We start from the raw sequence: 21,848 nt of genomic DNA on the forward strand, positions 1-21,848 counted from the left end.
AAACTGTCCCAGAATGTTGACAGTATTCCCCTGCCTCTGCTGGATTAGAGTTGCGTCTCTCTCGCCTGTACGCCTTGGTTGGTCAACGAACTGTGACCTCTGCCGCTAGCGTGTTCAGATGGGAATTTTTTTTAACAGTTCTGCAGCAAGGGCCTTCTGGTACTGCCACATTTTTGTAGACCTCTCCACCTCAGGAATAAGAGAGTGAAAGTTCTCCTTGTAGCGGGGGTCTAAAAGTGTCATCAACCAGTAATGACTGTCACCCAACAGTTTGACAACGCGAGGGTCACGGTTAAGGCAGCGTAACATAAAGTCAGCCATGCATGCCAGACTGGTAACGGGCAAGACTTCTGTGTCCTCACCAAGATGACGACTGACCATGCTCTCCTCCTCCTCCTCCTCCCCCCTGTCCTCAGGCCACCCATGCTGAATCGACTGTATGACAGTTGTACAGGTACTACTGACTACAGCGCATGATACCAGCTCCTGTTCTTCCTCCTCCTCTCCCTCATTGTCCCCCAATGCACGTTGGGATGAGATGAGGCTGGGCTGTGTGTAATCGCCCATTACGGGTTCTTGATCCATCTCATCATTCTCTGGCTGCAATTCCTCCTCTTTAATTCTTTGCAGAGAGCGTTGCTAAAGCCAGACAAGTGAGATGCTGATGATAATGATGGCGTCATTGCCACTCACCATCTTGGTGGACTCCTCAAAGTTTGTCAGGATGGTAAATATGTCAGACATCCAGGTCCACTCCTGAGGTCTTATGTGTGGAGTCTGACCTGAATATCGACGGCCTTGTTGCAGCTGGTACTCCACAACTGCTCTCTTCTGCTCACAAATCCTTTGCAACATTTGGAGGGTAGAGTTCCAACATGTGGGGACATCACACACCAGTCGGTGTGACGGATGCTGCAAACGCTGCTGCAACACATCAAGGGCGGCGGAAGCTGTAGCCGACTTGCAAAAATGAGCTGACAGGTGGCGTACTTTGATGAGCAGATCTGGCAACTTGGGGTACAATTTAAGAAACCGCTGAACCACGAGGTTAAGCACATGAGCCAGGCATGGTACGTGTGTGATCTCGCCTCACCTCAGAGCCGCAACCAGGTTATGGCCATTGTCACACACGACCATGCCTTGATGTAGGTTCAGCGGTCTCAGCCACAGATCCGCCTGCTCTTTCACAGCTGTCCACAGCTCACAAGCAGTGTGAGGTTTATCACCTAAGCTTTTGAGTTTCAGCACAGCCTGTTGCCGCTTGGCTGAGGCAGTACTGCAGTGCTTCCAGCTTGTAACTGATGTGGTGATATCTGAGATGGAGGCTGAACATGAGGAGAAGGAGGATGATGCGCAGGAGTTGTACACTGTGGGGGCAACTCTGACTGACATAGGGCCCGCAATCCCCGGTGTGGGGAGGATGTGTTCCGTCCCAAGGTCCGACTGAGTCCCGGCTTCCACTATGTTTACCCAGTGTGCCGTCAGGGAGATGTACCGTCCCTGGCCACAAGCACTTGTCCACGTATCCGTTGTCAGGTGTACTCTCCCAGTAACTGCGTTGATGAGGGCACGGCAGATGTTTTGGGACAAGTGCTTGTGTAGTGCGGGGATGGCACAATGGGAAAAATAGTGTCGGCTGGGGACCGAGTACGGAGCGACGGCCACCCCCATAAGGTTGCGGAAGGATTCCGTCTCCACCAGCCTAAAAGGCAGCATTTCCAATGCAAGCAGTCGCGAAATGTGCAAATTTAGGACTGTGGCCTGTGGGGCATTGGCTGCAAATTTGCGCTTTCGTTCAAAGCTCTGGGATATGGACAATTGAACGCTGCGGTGGGACGTGGACTTTGATGCTGTTTCTTGAGAAACTGCCATAAAAAGTGAAGACTGAGAGGAGGGGGCAACTTTGCATGCAGTATGGACAGGGAATTGCCTTGCACGCACAACAGGGGGTTCTATTACACACACAACAGCGGAAGAAGCAGTGGTGACACCCGCTGACACTGGTCGTGGACCCTGGGGTTCGCCTCATAAAGTCGGGTGCTTTGCTGCCATGTGCCTGATCATGCTAGTGGTGGTCAGGCTGGTAGTTTTGTCACCCCTGCTGATGCTGGCATGGCAGGTGGTACAAATGGCCTTTTTGGGGTTATCAGCAGAGTCTTTAAATAAATTCTAGACTCTGGAAGACCTACCGGTTGTACTGGCAACATTCCTCGTGTTGGTGTTACGGGGAACTGTTGCCTGCTTTCTGTGTGTGGCCACCACACTGCTTCTTCCTGCCTGTTGGGGTACACTGCCTCCCTCGCCATGTGTGCTGCTGGCCTCGCTCTGCGTGTCCTCCTGCCACGTTGGGTCAGTTACTAGATCATCCACCACCTCCCCCTCTTCCACTTGCGCACCACAATCCTCCTCCTCACTTCGTGGCAATTGTGACTCATCATCGTCCACCTCTTGTGACAAATTGCCATCGTCGACTTCCTGTGGCCGTGGCTGTTCAAATATTTGGTCATTGCTACATGGGATCTCCTCTTCCACCACTTCAAGCAGAGCAGGCGGGGGGGCACAAATATGGAAATGGACCAGTGAACAGCTCTTCAGAGTGTCCAAGTGTGGAATCAGTTGCTGTCTGTCGACACTCGGCATGGTGGGAGGAAGGAGCATCAGGGTGAGGAGGAGTATGCGGTCGATACTCACGGCTACTAAAACTTGACCGTGTGGAAGACAGACCGGAGATGGTGGTGCCCAGGTAACTGGAAGTATTATCTGCTATCCAATTAATAACCTGTTCACACTGATCAGTTCGCAATACTGGTGTTGTAGTGTTCTTCCCTAGTAATTCGGTCAAGAACTGGGAGCGAGAAGATGTGGATGTTGGTTGTGGCACATTTTCACCTTGGCCACGGCCCTGTCCTCTACACGCACCATCACCAGAACGTCCAATTCCACGTCCCTTGCCGCGCACTTTGCCCATTGTAAATGAAGTAAAATAGCTTACACTTGCACTATCAATGGAAAAAGGGTAATAGAAAGGAGACTAGAACCGTGGAAGAGGAAAACCACAGTTCTATTTATCTGGCCTACACCAGAATCTTTTAGACAGATATATTTGTGACTGAACAGACAGGGAGACACTTTTACTGTTCTTTTTTTACGTAAAACGGGCCAAAAGCTGGATAATACAGAGATTTGACCCGTGGAACTGCAAAACCACAGTTCTAGTTTACTGGCGTTTACCAGACTTTTTTAAATAGATATATTTGGGGCTGAACAGTCAGCGACACACGCAAACTGTTTTTTTTATGTAAAAAAGACCCAAAAGGCAGGCTAATAAAGAGATTTGACCCGTGGAACTGCAAAACCACAGTTATATTTTTCTGGCCTACACCAGACTCTATTAAACAGATATATTGGTGTCTGACCATTCAGGGAGACACTATTAAAGTTTTTTTTTTACTGCAAAAAATGCCAAAAGCAAGATAATACAGAGATTTGACCCGTGGAACTGCAAAACCACAGTTCTATTTTTCTGGCCTACACCAGACTCTTTTAAACAGATATAGTGGTGTCTGAACAGTCACAAACACACTCAATTTTTTTTTTTGGGGGGGGGGGGATACCAAAAGGTTAATAAGATGCGTATTTGGACAGTCTGACTGAGGAAAAAAAAAATACAGGATTTAGATGAAAAAAAAAAATAGTTTTTCCTAGCCCCTGAGACCGGGGTGATAAGTCTAGCAATTTGACCAACAGGAGGACACAGGACTGTAATGCAGCATTTGCTGGTATAACCACTGCGTCTCCTATACAGCCTGCCTGCCTGCCTGATATCTGGGATGGATATTAGTCCTGAGAAGGACTGTTTGTTTGATTTGGCAGGCTTTAGAGACCCTAAACTACCTATTTCACACTATATATCTCTCCCTAACTCAGCAGCACTCTCCCTACACCGTCTGATCCTGAGCGACTGTGTCCAAGATGCCGGCGCCCGGTTTTAAATACTCGAGGTGACGCTGTGCGGCCAGCCAATCACTGTAATGCCCACAAACAACATGGCTGCGGCATTACAGTGACTGGCTGGCAATCCCTGCATGTTCATTGGCTTTTTAAAGAGTGCCAAACGTGCAGGGCGGAGACCCGAGCTCCCGTCCGAGTAACCCGATAATGCTCGGTGCTCACCGAACTTCCCGAGTAGCGTGATGCTTGGGCGAGTAACGAGCTGTGTCGAGCATGCTCGCTCAACACTAATTATTATCAGATTAGTGGGGCTGCAACACCCAGTTCAGATGTAGAGCAGAACATCACAGCTCCGTCAACTGCATATTGTATAATCCTTCAGATCCACCCATATTCATTTGAATAGGGGCGGATGAGCAGTACTCCGATGTGTCCACTATACACTGCAGTTGGTGGAGCTGTGATGAGCAGCTCCACAACTAATCACATCCGGCCACCACCAGCATTGTTGCCAACTGTTTGGGGGGGATGTCAGGTGGTCTCACCACCATAGATCTGATCTGATATTGATGGCCTATCCTGGGGATAGGCCATCAATATTAAAGTACCTGTCAACCCCTTTAATTTGTTATAGTTTAAAGGTAGCTTGCTTTCAAATAACTTTTCAGAATAATGTGTCCTACAGTGTTTGTGTGTGCATAAGGAATATGGTAATTTCTGGCCAATATGTGACATATCTTGCATCCTCAGCAGTTTTCTTCCCTGCATGCTCTAGCTTTAGTTTGTAATCCACAGGGAGCTGGGGCTAGGAGACGAGCTATAGTGACTTCTCTCTTGCACATCACAGCACAGAGAAGGGAATTCCTGTCCTGCATTCACTTTTCATCTAACAGAGACAAGTTGCAGCAACATTGAGGACATTATACAGCAGAGCTAAAGTGTCTTTAGCTGAATCAAGCTTTTAATTGTGGTAAAACACTTGTAACAGAGCTCTGCACTATGTCTTTATGTTTTCCTCTCTTTTGTTCCATTCCCTGCATCCATCTTCTCCTCTCCCCTCTCCATAGAGTATAATGGGCTGTTTCACATGACATCTGCAGTATGTTTCCTATAAGCAATGTGAACTTGAACAGCTTTTTCACAATGAATGACAAGTTCAGGAGGCAGTGGGAGGGAAAGAAGTGTCTGATAAGTGGGGAAGGAAGCTGATTTCTCTGATAAAATGCATTAAAAAGTTTTTCAAAGTTTCTGATAATCACCTGTACTAATGATTTATGCAAAGTAGAATTCCAATAGTGTTTGATAATCTAGTACCCTGGTGGTCAAAAGCATCCAAGATTATCAGATTTTTCCACATTTATATTGCCCTAACATATTACATTGCTTTTTACCATTGTATTAATGCACACCAGTCCCTGTTCCTAAAGCATTACATAGTCCACAGAAAAGACAAATATATATTTACCAAAAGTTCTTCTTCATCACTGTCGCTGGCAATAGGGGGTTTTCTATCCAGCAGCTCAAAAATGCATTGAGCTGATAATTTTACCTTTTCAAAATCTATTGAAAATCCACCGGACCGCCCCACTTGTATTGCAGAAATTAGAACCGTTTGAATTACTCTAAAAGAAGACACATTAAAAGTAATCCATCAATAACAGCAAAGTAACATAAAAGTACTGGTAATACATACTGTAATAACAAATATTTACCTCTCCTTGCCATAATCCATAGTGGCTTATGAAGAGTCCTACAACTTATTTCCATCAAAAAACGTGTTTTACCCTGTACGGCAGTTATCCGTCTACAGGCCTTGCTGGGAATGGCAGCAGGGCTACATTCAAATAAATAGGGTCAGCTGCAGTTTCTTGCAAAGCCATGCAGTTAGGAGCTCCACTATGCAGGGGATACTGAGAAGGTCATCTATAAGGCCACATGCACATGGTGATTATTGGGTGAGTCTTTTATCTCAGTATTTGTAAGCCAACACCAGGAGTGGGTAAAAAATTTAGAAGTGGTGAATCTTGACGTGTTTCTGTTATACATTTCTTCTGATTGTTCCACTCTTGGTTTTGGTTTGCAAATACTGAGATACAAAACTCACCAAATACTCAAAGTGTGCACGTGGCCTCAATGTCTGCATCATAGCTCGATAGAAGAAGGGTTAGAAAGTACTCACAACATATGGTGAGTGACCCAGAGTAAGGCTATGTGCCCACGCTGCGGAAATGAAGCAGAAATTTTCTGCTTCAATTCTGCATGTCCTCTGCCGGATAAACGCATGCTGAATTCCGCACGCGTTTATCGTGCGTTTATCGCGCGATTTCCACATGCGGAATTGCCTTGCGTTTTTTATTGCACTGCAAAGGCAATTCCGCTTGTGGAAACGCAAAATTAATGAACATGCTGCGGATTTTACCCCGCAGCAAAAACGCTGCGGAAAAATCCGTAGCTTGGGCATTGAACCTGCGGAATCCCCTTGGGGACCATGGGGGGTGGCTTACATAGCGTTTAACAAGCGTATACGCTGCGGAAATTCCGTAGCATATCCGCTTGAAATTCGCTACGTGGGCACATAGCCTAAGGGTAGGGTCACATGACTGTTTTCTCTCCATCTGAGAAAATCGGTCCGATTACTCTGATCAGAGTTTCATCAGAGTGGCATGAGTTTTTCTCGAGTGTGGAGAGAAAAAAAAGTTTCTCTACCTTCTCCATTCTGTTAGTCCATGAAAAACAGACCACACTTGGATGTCAACTGAGTGCGATCCAATGTTGACATTGTATTGCTGATTTTGATCCAGCACTCAGATCAAAATTGGACATGTGTCTGAATTTTTTCCTAAATTTATATTTCATAAATGAATAGGACACTTGAAAATAAACAACTTTTTAATATATCTTATTGGAGAAATCTGCCTCTTTCTCCTCGTTGAACTAATCATTCATTCTCAATTTCTGAGTAAAATCTGTATTCAGTGAAGACAGATTGTTACATTGCTGAGATAAGAGATGACAGTTGAACGCTGATGAGATTATATGTAGATGTGAGGAGAGAGAAGCAAAGGCAGAGCTCCTCCTCTTCCCTCCCTTCTACAGATAATCTCATAAAAAACAACTGTCATCTCCTATCTAAGGAATCTAAAAATCTGTTTTCACTGAATACTAGTGATGAGTGAGCACTAAAATGCTCAGGTGGTCATTGCTTTGGTTGAGCAAATTGGAATGCTCGAGTGCTCGACCCTAGCAACAAGCCCAATGTAAGTCTATGGGAAACTCAAGCATTTTTCCCATGGCTCCCCCAGGAGGTCGGCAGGGGGCCTAAAAATTGCCCAAATTGATGGGAACAGTGCTCAAATGACATGGGAACAGAGCTCAAATGACATGGGAACAGCATGGGGAAGACCCCTGAAAGCATCTTTTTACGGGCTCACAATTAGAGATGAGCGTTGTTCTACTCGAACTGTTCGCCAATCTCAAATTCGAGCTGTTTTGGGCGGTGTTCGAGCCGTTTGGCGAACACGAACAATTTGAGAAAAATTCGGCTGTTCGAGGTTATGTTCGATAACTGTTCGTGCACCAAAATCATAACTGGATTTTTTCTCAGTAATGATGAAAATTAATGTTAATACGCAGTTTGAGTGTACAGCGGGGTGGGGGGAGGGGCAGGGGATGGATCTCTGCAGGAACAATGAAGATCTCCATTTTTTTTTTCTCTTTCCCGCATTTACAGTGGGGAGGTTCAATCTGTCAGCCTATCAGCAGCGCACACACGGAGCGAAGTGCTTTTTTTCACACAAGCAAGGGCATGTGTCATTGGCAGTGTATGTCACATGTCCTTGCCCTATAAGACCAAGCCATTTTCCCCGTCGCCACCATTTTTTCACTGCTGCAGCTGCGTGTTAGACGGCACCGCTGTTGCTGTGTGCGCTATACCTTGTTAATTTCAAGCCAATTTTCGCACAAATCTACAGATAGCTTGGGAGTAGGGAATAGTTGTGATTGCAGTGCTTTTAAGGACTAGGTTACAGCATTTCCTACGACTTTTATCAGGCAGGTCTGTGCTCTTAAATAGATAGATTGTGGGAGTAAAGACTAATTGTAATTGGAGTCCTTTTCAGGACTAGGTTACATCAGTTCCTATCAGTTTTTGCCAGGCAGGTCTGTGCCAGTGCTGTGCAAGTTTTTTTCACAGCATTTGGCTGAATCTAGCAAAACTAATCGTTTTTGGCCTATTGCAGAGTGTGTTAGTCAGTGGAGTAGCCTATCTGTGTTGCAAGATATACCACCTGTGTATAGAATACCAATTTTTTTACTGCACCTAGTGAAGTAAAATCTTTTGGGCATAGCATCATTCTATTAGTCCATCTATACTGACCTCCATCAGGTTGCAAATTGAATATAATTTTTTTCTGCATCTAGCTCTGAAAAAATATTGGGCTTCTAGCTGTGTGTGGGACTTGTTGTATTAGTCCATCTATACAGACCTCCATCAGGTTGCAAACTGAATATATTTTTTTCTGCATCTACCTCTGAAAAAATATTGGGCTTCTAGCTGTGTGTGGGACTTGTTGTATAAGTCCATCTATACTGACCTCCATCAGGTTGCAAACTGAATATATTTTTTTCTGCATCTACCTCTGAAAAAATATTGGGCTTCTAGCTGTGTGTGGGACTTGTTCTATTAATCCATCTATACAGACCTCCATCAGGTTGCAAACTGAATATATTTTTTTCTGCATCTACCTCTGAAAAAATATTGGGCTTCTAGCTGTGTGTGGGACTTGTTCTATTAATCCATCTATACAGACCTCCATCAGGTTGCAAACTGAATATATTTTTTTCTGCATCTACCTCTGAAAAAATATTGGGCATCTAGCTGTGTGTGGGACTTGTTGTATTAGTCCATCTATACTGACCTCCATCAGGTTGCAAACTGAATATATTTTTTTCTGCATCTACCTCTGAAAAAATATTGGGCTTCTAGCTGTGTGTGGGACTTGTTCTATTAATCCATCTATACAGACCTCCATCAGGTTGCAAACTGAATATATTTTTTTCTGCATCTAGCTCTGAAAAAATATTTGGCCTTCTAGCAGTGTGTGGGACTTTCTCTATTAGTCCATCTATACTGACCTCCATCAGGTTGCAAATTGAATATAATTTTTTTCTGCATCTAACCCAGCCAATAGTTTTGGCCTAATACCTCAGTTTGGCCACTCAGCTCTGCTCGGTTCCCATCCATTGTTTTTTTGTGCAAACAACTCCAGAGTTGTTAATTAGTTAACCACCAAAATGAGTGGAAAAAGGCCTGCTGCTGGTGGAAAGGGGAATAGGCGTGTTGGGAAGGGGAAAAAAGGTTGTGTCCGTGGGGTAGGTGTTAAAGCAACAGTAACATCTGCAGAAGAAAGACCATCTTCCAGCCAAACTAAAATGTCTACTTCTTTTAGCAGACAATGTGATAAGATCCCTTTCTTACGGCCACGCCAATCGCTACAAATTCCAGATGAGGCACAAAAACAGCAGGTGCTTCAACGGATATCAAGTGCTCCTTTAAGTGGGCTCTCCTCCACATCAACTTCAACATCACAAATACTCCAGTCCTCAAAGGTGTCACCCCAATCACACTTGCTTCCTCACAGCTCCCAAATCTCCAGCTGCCCGTCGGAGTATGAGGTAGAACAGATGGTTGAGTCTGCAGAGCTGTTTACTCATACTATAGCCTGGGAATCAGAGGTCGACTGCAGCGCTTTTGTGAATCCAGACGAGGAAATGATCTGCACTGATGCCCAGAATCTTTATGAGTCGGATCCAGGACCAGACGCAGAAGGTTCTGACCATAATGTAGACCCTCAATCCCAAACTGTAACTCCTGTTGGTGGAGACAATGAGGAAGACGATGATAAGACTCAAATACCTGATTGGAGCGACAACTTTAGTTTTTTGTCAGGGCAGGAACAGGTTGGCTCTGAGGACGACGGGTGTGATAACGCACAGGGTGATGATGATGAGGTTGGAGATCCCACTTACTGTCAACCCACAGTCAGCCAAGAGATGAGGTCAGCAGAGGAGGTGGAGGAAGATGCTAGTGACGACGAGGTCAGGTTGGGCCTTCCTGGACAGAGACGTAGTACTTGAAGCACGTCAACAACTGCATCCTCAAACACAACTCTGCCTCTCACCACAAGTCGTGGTGGCTCTTCAGGTCGCATGGGTGCTAAGCCTTGCATAGCCTGGGAATTTTTTCAGATCGATAAAGATGACCCAATTTGTGTTATCTGTAACATTTGTCAGCAAAAGCTAAGTAGAGGCCAAAAAATACATAGTTTGAGTACTTCATGCATGAACCGGCACATGGACATGAAGCATAAGTTGCAGTGGGAAGCTCAGTGTGCTACAATGCGGCCTAGCCGGCCGGGCCAACCACCGTCTGCCATATCTTGTGCATCCGCGGCCTCTTCATCCTCTGTGACTGGGGGGACAGCAGTCACACCTGTTTTGGGGCGCAGACCTGCCACCTCTTTACCCGCAACAGCCAGCGTGATTGGCAGGTCATCATTTTCTTTGGAGGTGGTAACACCAGCTGGTGTTGAGCGCTGTCCGACATCGATAGCACCACCTTTGGATCAAGGCAACCTAACATGTCCGCCTGCATCTTCCTCACAGACCGGCAGTTTGCCGGGGACACCCTTATCAACCCCGTCTAAGCACAATAGCCAGCCCTCGGTCCCTCAGATGTGGACAAGTAAAAGACCATTTCCTCCTAGCCATGAGAAAGCTAAGAGGTTGAATTTCACCATCTGCAAGTTCTTGGCTACAGAAATGCTGCCTTTCCGCCTGGTGGACACAGAGGATTTTCGAGACCTTATGTCCGTCGCAGTGCCCCAGTACCAGATGCCCAGTCGGGACTACTTCTCAAAGAAAGGTGTGCCTGCGCTCCACCAGCATGTCGCACACAACATCACCGCTTCTTTGAGAAACTCTGTGTGTGACAGGGTGCATTTCACCACAGACACTTGGATGAGTAGGCATGGACAGGGGCGTTACATGTCACTGACTGGGCACTGGGTAACTATGGTGACAGCAGGACAAGGGGCTGCTGTCCAAGTCTTGCCGTCCCCACGAGTTGTGCGTCAATCCTCTTTATGTCAAAGTTCCTCCACTGCTTCTGCCTCCTCAACCTCCTCTCGGTCTTCCACCTGCACCCAAAGCCTGTCTGGTCATGCCACAAGCTTTCTAACTGCGCAGAAGGGATCCTGCACACCTCCTTACTATGCTGGCAGTAGGGCTCAACGTCATCAGGCGGTTTTTACATTGAAATGTCTGGGAAATGTGAGTCACACAGCTGAGGAGTTGTGGTCAGCTCTGGAGAACCAATTTCATGAATGGTTGTCTCCACTGGACCTGAAACCAGGGAAGGCCGTGTGCGACAATGCTGCAAACCTGGGTGCGGCCCTTCGCCGGGGCAATGTCACACACGTGCCTTGTATGGCACACGTGTTGAACCTGGTTGTCCAGCAATTTTTAGCCCACTATCCCAGACTAGATGGCCTTCTGCAGAGGGCACGGTCGCTGTGTGCTCACTTTCGCCGTTCGCATCCCGCAGCTCAGCGACTTACATCTCTACAGAAGTCGTTGGGCCTGCCACTTCACCGGCTAAAATGCGATGTGCCTACCCGGTGGAATTCAACTCTGCACATGTTGCAGCGACTGTGGCAGCACCGACAAGCCCTGGTGCAATACGTTCTGACGTATAGCCTGGGCCAACGAGATCCAGAGGTGGGGCAAATCACGCTGGAGGAGTGGTCTCAGATCAGGGACCTATGCACCCTTCTGCACAGTTTTGAAATGGCGACGAAGATGTTTAGTGCTGACGATGCCATTATCAGCATGACTATTCCGGTGATTTACATGCTGGAGCACATGTTAAACAGAATTCGGAGTCATGTGGTGGCACAAGAGGAGGTGGAGGAAGTAGAGGAGGAGGAGTTGTATGCGGAAGGGCTAACATCTGCAAGGTCCAGACGGTCGGCAGCACCAAGGCGGCAGGCATGTGAGGGTGGGGGAGATGGTTTTACCAGGGCGCATGGTAGCAGCCAAACTAGTGAGGAAGGTGCAGGAGCCCAGGAAGAAGTGGAGGACGAACTGATGGAAGACTCATCAGATGAGGGAGACCTTGATCACATTTCTGTTGTGCGAGGTTGGGGGGAGAGGACAGAGGAAGGAAGCATGATTGTTACCTCGCCACCAACACAACAGGGACTTGGTGCTCCTGGATGCGCAACACACATGAGTGCCTTCTTGCTGCACTACCTGCAACATGACCCTCGAATTGTGAGAATTAGAAATAATCCTGACTACTGGGTTGCCACACTGTTAGATCCCCGGTACAAAAGTAAATTTGCAGAAATTATTCCTGCCATAGAAAGGGATGCACGCATGCAGGAGCATCAGCAGAGACTGTTGCAGAATCTTACATGTGCTTTTCCACAAAATACCAGTGGTGCACGTAGTGAATCTCACAGTTCCAACTTGCCAACCGTGGGACCGTAAGTGTTCAGCACTCAAACCGTAACAGAACCACAGTATCTGCTGGTAACATCAATTTTGCGGAATCATTTCACCACTTTTTTAGCCCATCCTTTGCAAGGCCACAGGAGACAAGAAGTCTGACACATAGTCAACGCCTAGAGACGATGGTACAGGAGTATCTCCAAGTAAACATTGAAGCCACGACTGTGTCACTGGACCCTTGCTCTTTTTGGGCTTCCAATCTGGATAAATGGCCGGAGCTAGCCACTTACGCCTTGGAGATCTTGTCATGCCCCGCAGCCAGCGTTCTGTCTGAACGTGTGTTCAGCGCTGCTGGTGGTGTGCTGACAGATAAGCGCACGCGGCTCTCCACTGATAATGTAGACAGACTCACGTTCATAAAGATGAACAAATCATGGATCCGAAACGACTTTTCTACCCCTGTGTCATCCTGGGGAGAGTAAAAGCTTGATGATTGGTTAAAATCACCCTACCAACCGTTTTAAGCTTTCAAATTACTAATCATGTTTATCTGTATCTTGGCTGGAAAATAATTTGGGCTTTGTAGCAGTGTGCAGCACTGATTCTATTAGGCCATCTATAATAAGCTCCACCAGATTTAAAATTACTAATCATGTTTATCTGTATCTTGACTGGAAAATAATTTGGGCTTTGTAGCAGTGTGCAGCACTGATCCTATTAGGCCATCTATACTAAAGCTTCACCAGATTTAAAATTAATAATAATTTTTAGCTGCATCTAGCCCGGAAAATAATTTTTGGGCTCCGAGATGCGCAAGACACATAAGTGCCTTCTTGCTGCACTACCTGCAGCATGACCCTCATATTGTCAGAATTCGAAGTAATCATGACTACTGGGTTGCCACACTCTTAGATCCCCCAAACTTTTCGATCAACCTTTTCATTTTAATAAAGACCAAAAAAATGGTCATTTTTGAAATTATAAGCATTAGCAGGTTGTTAGAAACTGAAATCAAACAGTTTTCAACTCAAAACTTTATTCTAGGTGATGTTACATTTTCACATAGGACCCCTTGTTCAAAAGGAGCTTCTGAACTCTCTCGTCCATTGAATTTGTCAGGTTTTGGATGGTTTCAGCTTCAATTGTTTTGCATGAGGACAGAATACCCTCCCAGAGCTGTTGCTTAGATGTGAACTGCCTCCCGCCATCATAGACACTCCTTTTAATGATGCTCCAAAGGTTCTGAATGGGGTAGAGGTCAGGGGAGCATGGGGGTCACACCATAAGTTTGTCCCCTTTTATGCCCATATCAGCCAGAGATGCAGATGTTTTATGTGCAGCATGAGATGGTGCATTATCATGCAGAAAAATGATCTTGCTGTGAAATACACGGTTCTTCTTCTTGAACCATGGCAGGAAGTGCTGTTTGAGAAAATCCACATACATTATGGAGTTCATCTTTAGCGCCTTCAGGGATCCTAAAGGGGCCGACAATCTCTCTCCCCATGATTCCAGCCCAAAACATTACTCCACCTCCTCCTTGTTGGCGCTGTAGCCGTGTTTGCGTGGGGTGTCCATCAACCAGCCATCCTCCACTCCATCCATCTGGACCATCGAGCGCTGCACGGCACTCATCCGTGAACAAAACAGTTTTGAAATCAGTCTTCATGTAATGTTTGGCCCACTGGAGCCGTTTCTGCTTGTGTGAAGTGGATAGAGGAGGTCGACAGGATGGCGTATGCACAGCTGCAAACCTCTGAAGGACCCTGCATCTTGTTGTTCGGGGGACGTTGGAGGCACAAGCAGCTTCAAAAACTTGTCTGCTGCTATGACAAGACTTTTTTGCCGCTGCTCTTTCAACCTGACGTAATTGCCTGTAGGAAAGAGTCCTCAATTTTCCCTTATCAGCACGCACACGTGTGTACTGTGAATCAGCTACATACTTCTTGATTGCCAAGACACTTCATCCTGATCATCGCACAATGTTGATTGTAGTCATGCCTTGACCTAAACACTCCACAATTTGTTGCTTCTCAGCAGCCGACACATCCTTTTTCTTTCCCATTTTGGCAGAAAATGTAGGCTGCTTAATAATGTGAGACAGCCTTCTTAAGTAGTCTTGCCTTTCATTGGACACACCTGCCAAACTAATTAGCACAGGTGTCTGCAATTGCTTACAGTGATATAAAGAGCCCTGACACACATCACCATCAATGAGTTTAACTGACAAACAAACAAATTCTTCCCTTATCACTCCTAAACACTTTTTGCATAATAATTTGGAACACAGTGTACATGTGCTTTTCCACAAAACACCAGTGGTTCACGTAGTGAATCTTACAGTTCTAACTTGCCAACCGTGGTCTGTATGGAGTTGTTCAATAAAGGGCCCAAAATTAAGATAACATAGATGGGAGAGGTCTCTATGAATAGGAATTCCTAAGTATTTGATACCCTGTGAGGGCCAGGCAAAGGGAAAGTTGGACTGGATGGAATCCTATATGGATTTGGGGAGGGAGACATCGAGGGCCTCAGACTTCGCTGCATTGATTTTAAAATTTGACCATGTAACAAAGTGATCTATTTCAGCCATAACAGCATGGATGGATATATGTGATTGAGTGATATATACTAGGACATCATCAGCAAATAGAGAGCACTTGTACTCGGTGCCTCCCACCTCAATCCACCTAATATTGGGGTTATGGCGAATTGATGAGAGCAGGTGCTCCGTCACTAGGATGTATAAGAGAGGGGACAGAGAACATCCCTGCCTTGTCCCATTGGTGATTGTGAAAGGTGATGAAAATGTTCTGACGCGCCCCCTGGGCCTTGGGACACCCGGAGCCGGACCCTTTTTGGTGAATGCTGGTGGTTGTAGTCTCCGTGGCGGCAACCCGGTTCCATGGCTCAGGGCGGTCAAACCAGTGGCGGAACTATTTATGTGGTTTTGATGTTTAAATGTCCGACTACGCCACCCGTGGATTGCGGTCAGAGTGAACCGCCGCTCCAGGGCAGACCGCTGAGGCTGGTGTTGTGGGTGCAGCAGAGCGTAGCATAACTCCCCACAGGAGGAGTATAGCCTCAGGGCAGTGTATGCGGAGGATGGGGGTGATGGTGCAGGGCAGCAGCAGTAATGACACAGAGTCAGTGATGCAGTCCAGGGCCTTTACTCACAGTTCTTATTATCCAGACCACGTCTGCAGGTAACGGCTGCCCACGTCGTACTGTGCTCACCAGGTGAGGGGCTCAGACAACTCCCAGATAACTTTGGAGTGCTTCACAGGACCCCCTTTGTGTGTCCTTTGACTGGCCTTTCTTACCAACCCTTCTGTCCGGCTGCCTCGGGCCTCCTCTTGGTAAACTTGGCGCCAGTTTCCCTGACCCTATGTGGTGCCTTCCTAGCGGGTGTAGCGAGGGACTGCGCCACATAAAATGTCACAGCCTCCTGTTTCTAGCTGAGGGTCGTTTCCTGCCTCCACTAGTTTCGGGGACCGGTCTCCCCCTTTGGCCTGACCCCTCCACGCAGGTGGATTCGGGCGTGCGGTGGCAACTCGCCCGTCCGCACCCCTGAGATCCCTTCATTCCTCGTTCCTGGAGCCTTCTCCGCTCCTCTTCCTTCCTTCTCCCTCTTCCAGGCCTGGGCCTCTGTTACTAGGCCCGCCTCCGGAGCAGAGCTCATGCAGAGCCCCTGCTTCCTGCCACTTCTGCTCAGACTTCTCTGCACTGAACTAAGATGGTGCCCACCTTTTATACTCCCTTCTCAATGCACCCAGGAACTGCTTCCTCCCTGCTCCTGCACTACAGGGTTCCCCTTCCTCAGTGTTCCCTCCCCCCACTCCAGCCAGGGACAGGGACTGTCGTGCCCATCTCAGGGGCATATTGGTCGCCCTGCCCCACGGCAATGTGGTGTAATGCATGCAGGTGTCGGGTCCTGATCCACACTCCATCCTTACCTGAGAGTGAGATATCACACCTCTGGGTGAGGTGCAATACCTCTGTAGCAACCGAGCCCTCAGGGTGCTACAGTTCCATTTATCTTCAGCCTAGGTGACGTATTGCGATACAGGGCCGTGATTTTGGCTATAAAAGGGTCCCCTAGACCCCTACCCCAAGCTTTTTAAGAGAATCATATATGGCGTGCCAGGAGACTCTATGGAATGCTTTCTCAGCATCCAACGAGAGTATCTAATTACAAATTTTTAACTGCATCTAGCCCAGGAAATACTTTGTGCCTAGTAGCAGGGTCTGCTAGTCAGCGGATTATCCCGGCTGTTAAGCAAGCTACACCACCTGTAGTTTGGACACTTCATTTTTTCAAAGGAAATGCTTCGGGACCACGGGATACTCAGTGAAGAGCATCAGGAGGCACCCCAAGGCATAGGGGCTCGGACTGGCAGTAGGATGCCTTGCGGTGGACAGCCGAGCTCGATCCTTATAAAAGCTTTTTAACTGCAGCAGCTTTAGTGGACGCTACTGGAGCTGGAATTACGCGGCTGCTGGCATGAGACTTAGAATCATAGAATCATAGAATCATAGAATGGTAGAGTTGGAAGGGACCTCCTGGGTCATCTGGTCCAACCCCCTGCTCAAAGCAGGATTCACTAGATCATCTCAGACAGATGTCTGTCCAGCCTCTGTTTGAAGACGTCCATTGAAGGGGAACTCACCACCTCTCGTGGCAGCCTGTTCCACTCATTAATCACCCTAACTGTCAAAAAGTTTTTTCTAATATCTAATCTGTGTCTCCTCCCATTTAGTTTCATCCCATTGCTTCTAGTCTTTCCTTGTGCAAATGAGAATAAAGATGATCCTTCTACAATGTGACAGCCCTTGACATATTTGTAGACAGCTATTAAGTCTCCTCTCAGTCTTCTTTTTTGCAAGCTAAACATTCCCAAATCCTGCAACCGTTTCTCATAGGACATGGTTTGCAGACCAGTCACCATTCTGGTCGCTCTTCTCTGAACTTGCTCCAGTTTGTCTATGTCTTTTTTAAAATGTGGTGCCCAAAACTGTACACAGTATTCCAGATGAGGTCTGACCAAAGAGGAGTAAAGACCGATAATGACTTCACGTGATCTAGACTGTATGCTTCTGTTAATACATCCCAGAATTGTATTTGCCTTTTTTGCTGCTGCATCACACTGTTGACTCATGTTCAGTCTATGATCTATTAGTATACCTAAGTCTTTTTCACATGTACTGTTGCTTAGCTCTATTCCTCCCATTCTGTATATGCTTTTTTCATTTTTATTGCCCAGATGTAGTACTTTGCATTTTTCCCTGTTAAAAACCATTCTGTTGGTTGCTGCCCACTGCTCCAGTTTATTTAGGTCTTTTTGAATCCTCTCTCTCTCTTCTCTAGTATTAGCTATCCCTCCTAGCTTTGTGTCATCAGCAAATTTAATCAGTTTACCCTCAATTCCTTCATCTAAATCATTGATAAAGATGTTGAACAATACAGGTCCCAGGACGGAGCCCTGTGGTACCCCACTTGAGACAATCATCCAGCTGGATGTGAAGCCATTTACAACCACCCTTTGAGTCCGATCACTAAGCCAGTTATGAATCCACCTAACAGTTGCCTGGTCCATTGCATACTTGGTCATTTTTTCAATAAGGATGGTGTGAGATACTTTGTCAAATGCTTTGCTGAAGTCAAGATATACTATATCTACAGCATTTCCCTGATCCACCCAGTCAGTGATTCTGTCATAGAAGGAAATTAAGTTAGTCTGACATGACTTGTTAGTTACAAACCCATGCTGACTCTGGTTAATCACTTCATTCTTATCCATGTACTTACATACATGTTGTTTAATAATTTGTTCAAAGATCTTTCCTGGTATAGAAGTCAGACTCACCGGCCTATAGTTCCCTGGGTCCACCTTCTTCCCCTTTTTGAAGATAGGAACAACATTTGCTCTTCTCCAGTCTTCTGGGACTTCTCCTGTTCTCCAAGAATTTTCAAAGATTATGGAGAGTGGTTCTAAAATTTCTTCTACGATCTCCTTCAGTACTCTGGGGTGTAATTCATCTGGACCTGGAGACTTGAACTCATTTATGTTAGCTAAATATTCCCTCACAATCTTTCTGTTTACAGATAACTTGGATTCCTCTATTCCTTTAAAAGGACAGTGAAGATCAGTTGATGTTACATTTTCTTTCTGAGAGAAAACAGATGCAAAATAGGAATTAAAAAGTTCGGCCTTCTCAACATCCTCTCTTACCATTTCTCCATTTTCATCCTGTAAAAATCCTATAGCATCTTTGACTTTTCTTTTACTTTTGACATACCCCCAAAATCCTTTTTTATTGCTTTTGACATCTCTTGCAAGCCTTAATTCATTGTCAGCTTTAGCTAACCTGATACGTGCCCTACAGGATCTGCAGACTGCATTATAATCTTCTTTAGATATGCCTCCCTCTTTCCATTTAATAAACATTTCTTTCTTTCTTTTTAGCATGTGTTTAAGTTCTGTGTTCATCCATCCTGGTTTCCTTAAATGCTTCCCATTCTTCCTACTTTTCGGGATTGTTAACGATTGTGCTTTGAGAATTTCATTTTTAAAAATTTCCCATCCTTCCTGGACATTTTTGTCCTTAAGGACATCCAGCCATTGGATCCCTCCTATTCTCTTTCTGAGTCTCTTAAAATCTGCCTTTCTAAAATCTAACCTTGAAGTTTGAGTCTTCACATGTCTTCCTCCTCTAGTTATCCAAAATTCTATAATAGCATGATCGCTGCCTCCTAGGGTCCCAGCCACCTTTACCTCCTCAACCATTTCCTCCCTGTTTATAAGGATTAGATCCAAAGTAGCAGATCCCCTTGTTTTCTCCCCTACCTTTTGGAAGATAAAGTTGTCAGCAAGAGAGGATAAGAATTTGCTTGACCTGTTAGTTTTGCTTGAGAGAGATTCCCAACAAATGTCTGGATAGTTGAAATCTCCCATGACCACTACGTCATATTTTTTGGAGAACTTGGTCATTTGATACATAAAGAGTTCATCCATATCTTCAGCTTGCCCAGGTGGCCTGTAGTAAATGCCTACAATGGTGTCCTTTCCGTTGTTCTCTCCTTGTATTCTTACCCAAACAGTTTCCACAGAACTCCCAGTCTCTGAAGCTTCAATCTCTGTGCAGATATACACTTTTCTAACATACAATGCAACACCTCCTCCTCGTTTATCAAGTCTGTTTCTTGCAAATAAGTTGTATCCTTTTAGCCTTTTATTCCAATCATGTGTATCGTCCCACCAAGTTTCAGTGATTCCAATGACATCATATTCCTTTTCCTGCATTAGTAGTTCCAATTCTCCTTGTTTGTTGCCCATGCTTTGTGCATTTGTATAAAAACATTTTAGTTTGTGATTGGTTTCTCTTCCTCCCATATTTTTATTATTTAAATTGTTTTGTCTTTGTTCTTCCTTTCCACTTCCAGTAGCAGAGATCTCAATAGTATTTGTCAGCTGTATGGCTTTTTCTGGCCCTTTGCTTCCCTTCCCACATTGTTCTAGTTTAAAGCTTTTCTGATGAGTGTAGCAAGGCGACTTCCAAATACATGTTTTCCAGTCTTCGTAAGGTGCACCCCATCTCTAGCAAGTAGTCCATTGTATAGGTAATTCATTCCGTGATCCAGAAATCCAAATCCTTGTTGACGGCACCATCGACGTAGCCAGTTGTTCACCTGTAGAATCTTATTCCACCTCATTGTTCCATGGCCATCCACTGGGAGGATGGATGAGAAGACCACCTGCGCTCCCAATTCTTTCACTTTCTTGCCTAAGTCTTCAAAGTCACTGCAGATGGTTTCCAGGTCCTTTCTTGCGGTGTCATTTGTCCCCACATGTATTAGCAGGAATGGGTAGTGATCTGTAGGTCTGAAGAGTCTTGATTAGTGTTGAGCCACCCCTGTAGTGTTCGGGTTCGGTTCGGTTCGTCGAACACCGGGATGTTCGAGGAACTGTTCGTCGAACTGTTCGTCGAACACCTTAGAACACCGTCGAACACCGTTAAAACCAATGGCAGGCAAACAAAAACACATAGAAACACATAGAAAACACCTGCAAAGGTGTCCAAAAGCTGACAAACTGCTCAGAAGACACTCTCTTTAAAAAAGCCGGCCGGCAAATTCAGCAGCGGCATACACCGGTACCCGACAATTTAGACAAGAAGGAATAGAGCATCACACATAGATTAGATAGATAGAAACATGTCAGTCACACATATAAGAAGCACAGTGACAGTGTTGGTTACTGCACTTGTCATTTAGTGTAAAGGATTTATTAAAAAAAATATTAGTGTTTTCATGCACCGTCTCTTTAAAAAAGCCGGCCGGCAATTCAGCAGCGGTACCCGACAATTTAGAACAGAAAGAATAGAGCTTCACACATAGATTAGATAGATAGAAACATGTCAGTCACATATATAATAAGTACAGTGATAGTGTTGCTTACTGTACTTGTCATTTAGTGTAAAGGATTTATTTAAAAAAATAATAGTGTTTTCATGCACTGTCTCTTTAAAAAAGCCGGCCGGCAATTCAGCAGCGGTACCCGACAATTTAGAACAGAAAGATAGAGCATCACACATAGATTAGATAGATAGAAACATGTCAGTCACATATATATGAAGTACAGTGATAGTGTTGGTTACTGTACTTGTCATTTAGTATTAAAATAAAGGATTTATTATTAAAAAAATTGGCGTGGGGTTCCCCTTAATTTTAGGCTCTAGCGGAGGTTAAGCAGACGGCTGGGGCAGATGTTTGAAGCCTGGGAAGGGGGTAATACCCACGGAGCTTCCCAGGCTACTAATATCAGCCTCCAGCTGAATACATAGCCTTTACTAGCTATTAAATTGGGGGACCCCCCAAAAAAAATGACGTGGGGTCCCCCCTAATTTAATAGCTAGCAAAGGCTAGGCAGACAGCTGGGGGCTGATATTAATAGCCCAGGAAGGGAGCCATGAATATTGGCCCCCTCCCAGGCTAGAAACACCAGCCGTCAGCCGCCCCAGAAATGGCGCATTCATAGGATGCGCCAATTCTGGCACTTAGCCTCGCTCTTCCACGCTGCCCTGGTGCGGTGGCAGGGGGTAATAGGGTTGGGGTTGATGTCAGCTTATAATGCCAGCTGACATCAAGCCCAGGTTAGTAATGGAGAGGCGTCTATAAGACACCCCCATTACTAACCCCATAGTCAAAGTTAAAAAAAACACAAACACCCAGAATAAAGTCCTTTAATTGAAATAAAGACACAATCCTTTATTGTTCTAAATTAAACCATACTTACCATCACGCCCATTCCAGCTGAAGCCAACGATCTCCTGCAATAAAAGAAAAATAATAAAGCAACCTCATCCTTACCTTTCCATGGTTCCCA

At 45.7% G+C, this 21,848-nt stretch overlaps 1 protein-coding gene across 4 annotated transcripts in view; it reads right to left on the bottom strand.

The window, feature by feature from the left end:
- Positions 1-21,848, bottom strand: part of LOC141265130 (ATP-dependent translocase ABCB1-like) — a 1,603,396-nt gene that overhangs the window by 125,961 nt on the left and 1,455,587 nt on the right. For all 4 annotated transcript variants that reach the window (XM_073677832.1, XM_073677833.1, XM_073677831.1 and 1 more), the window contains one exon: positions 5,417-5,573. In XM_073677832.1, the coding sequence (XP_073533933.1) occupies positions 5,417-5,573 (157 nt within the window). The remainder of the gene's footprint in view (positions 1-5,416; positions 5,574-21,848) is intronic.

Source organism: Phyllobates terribilis, unplaced genomic scaffold, assembly GCF_046119375.1.
Source record: "Phyllobates terribilis strain yellow unplaced genomic scaffold, ASM4611937v1 Scaffold_4__5_contigs__length_816908805, whole genome shotgun sequence".
Taxonomy (NCBI): Eukaryota; Metazoa; Chordata; class Amphibia; order Anura; family Dendrobatidae; genus Phyllobates; species Phyllobates terribilis.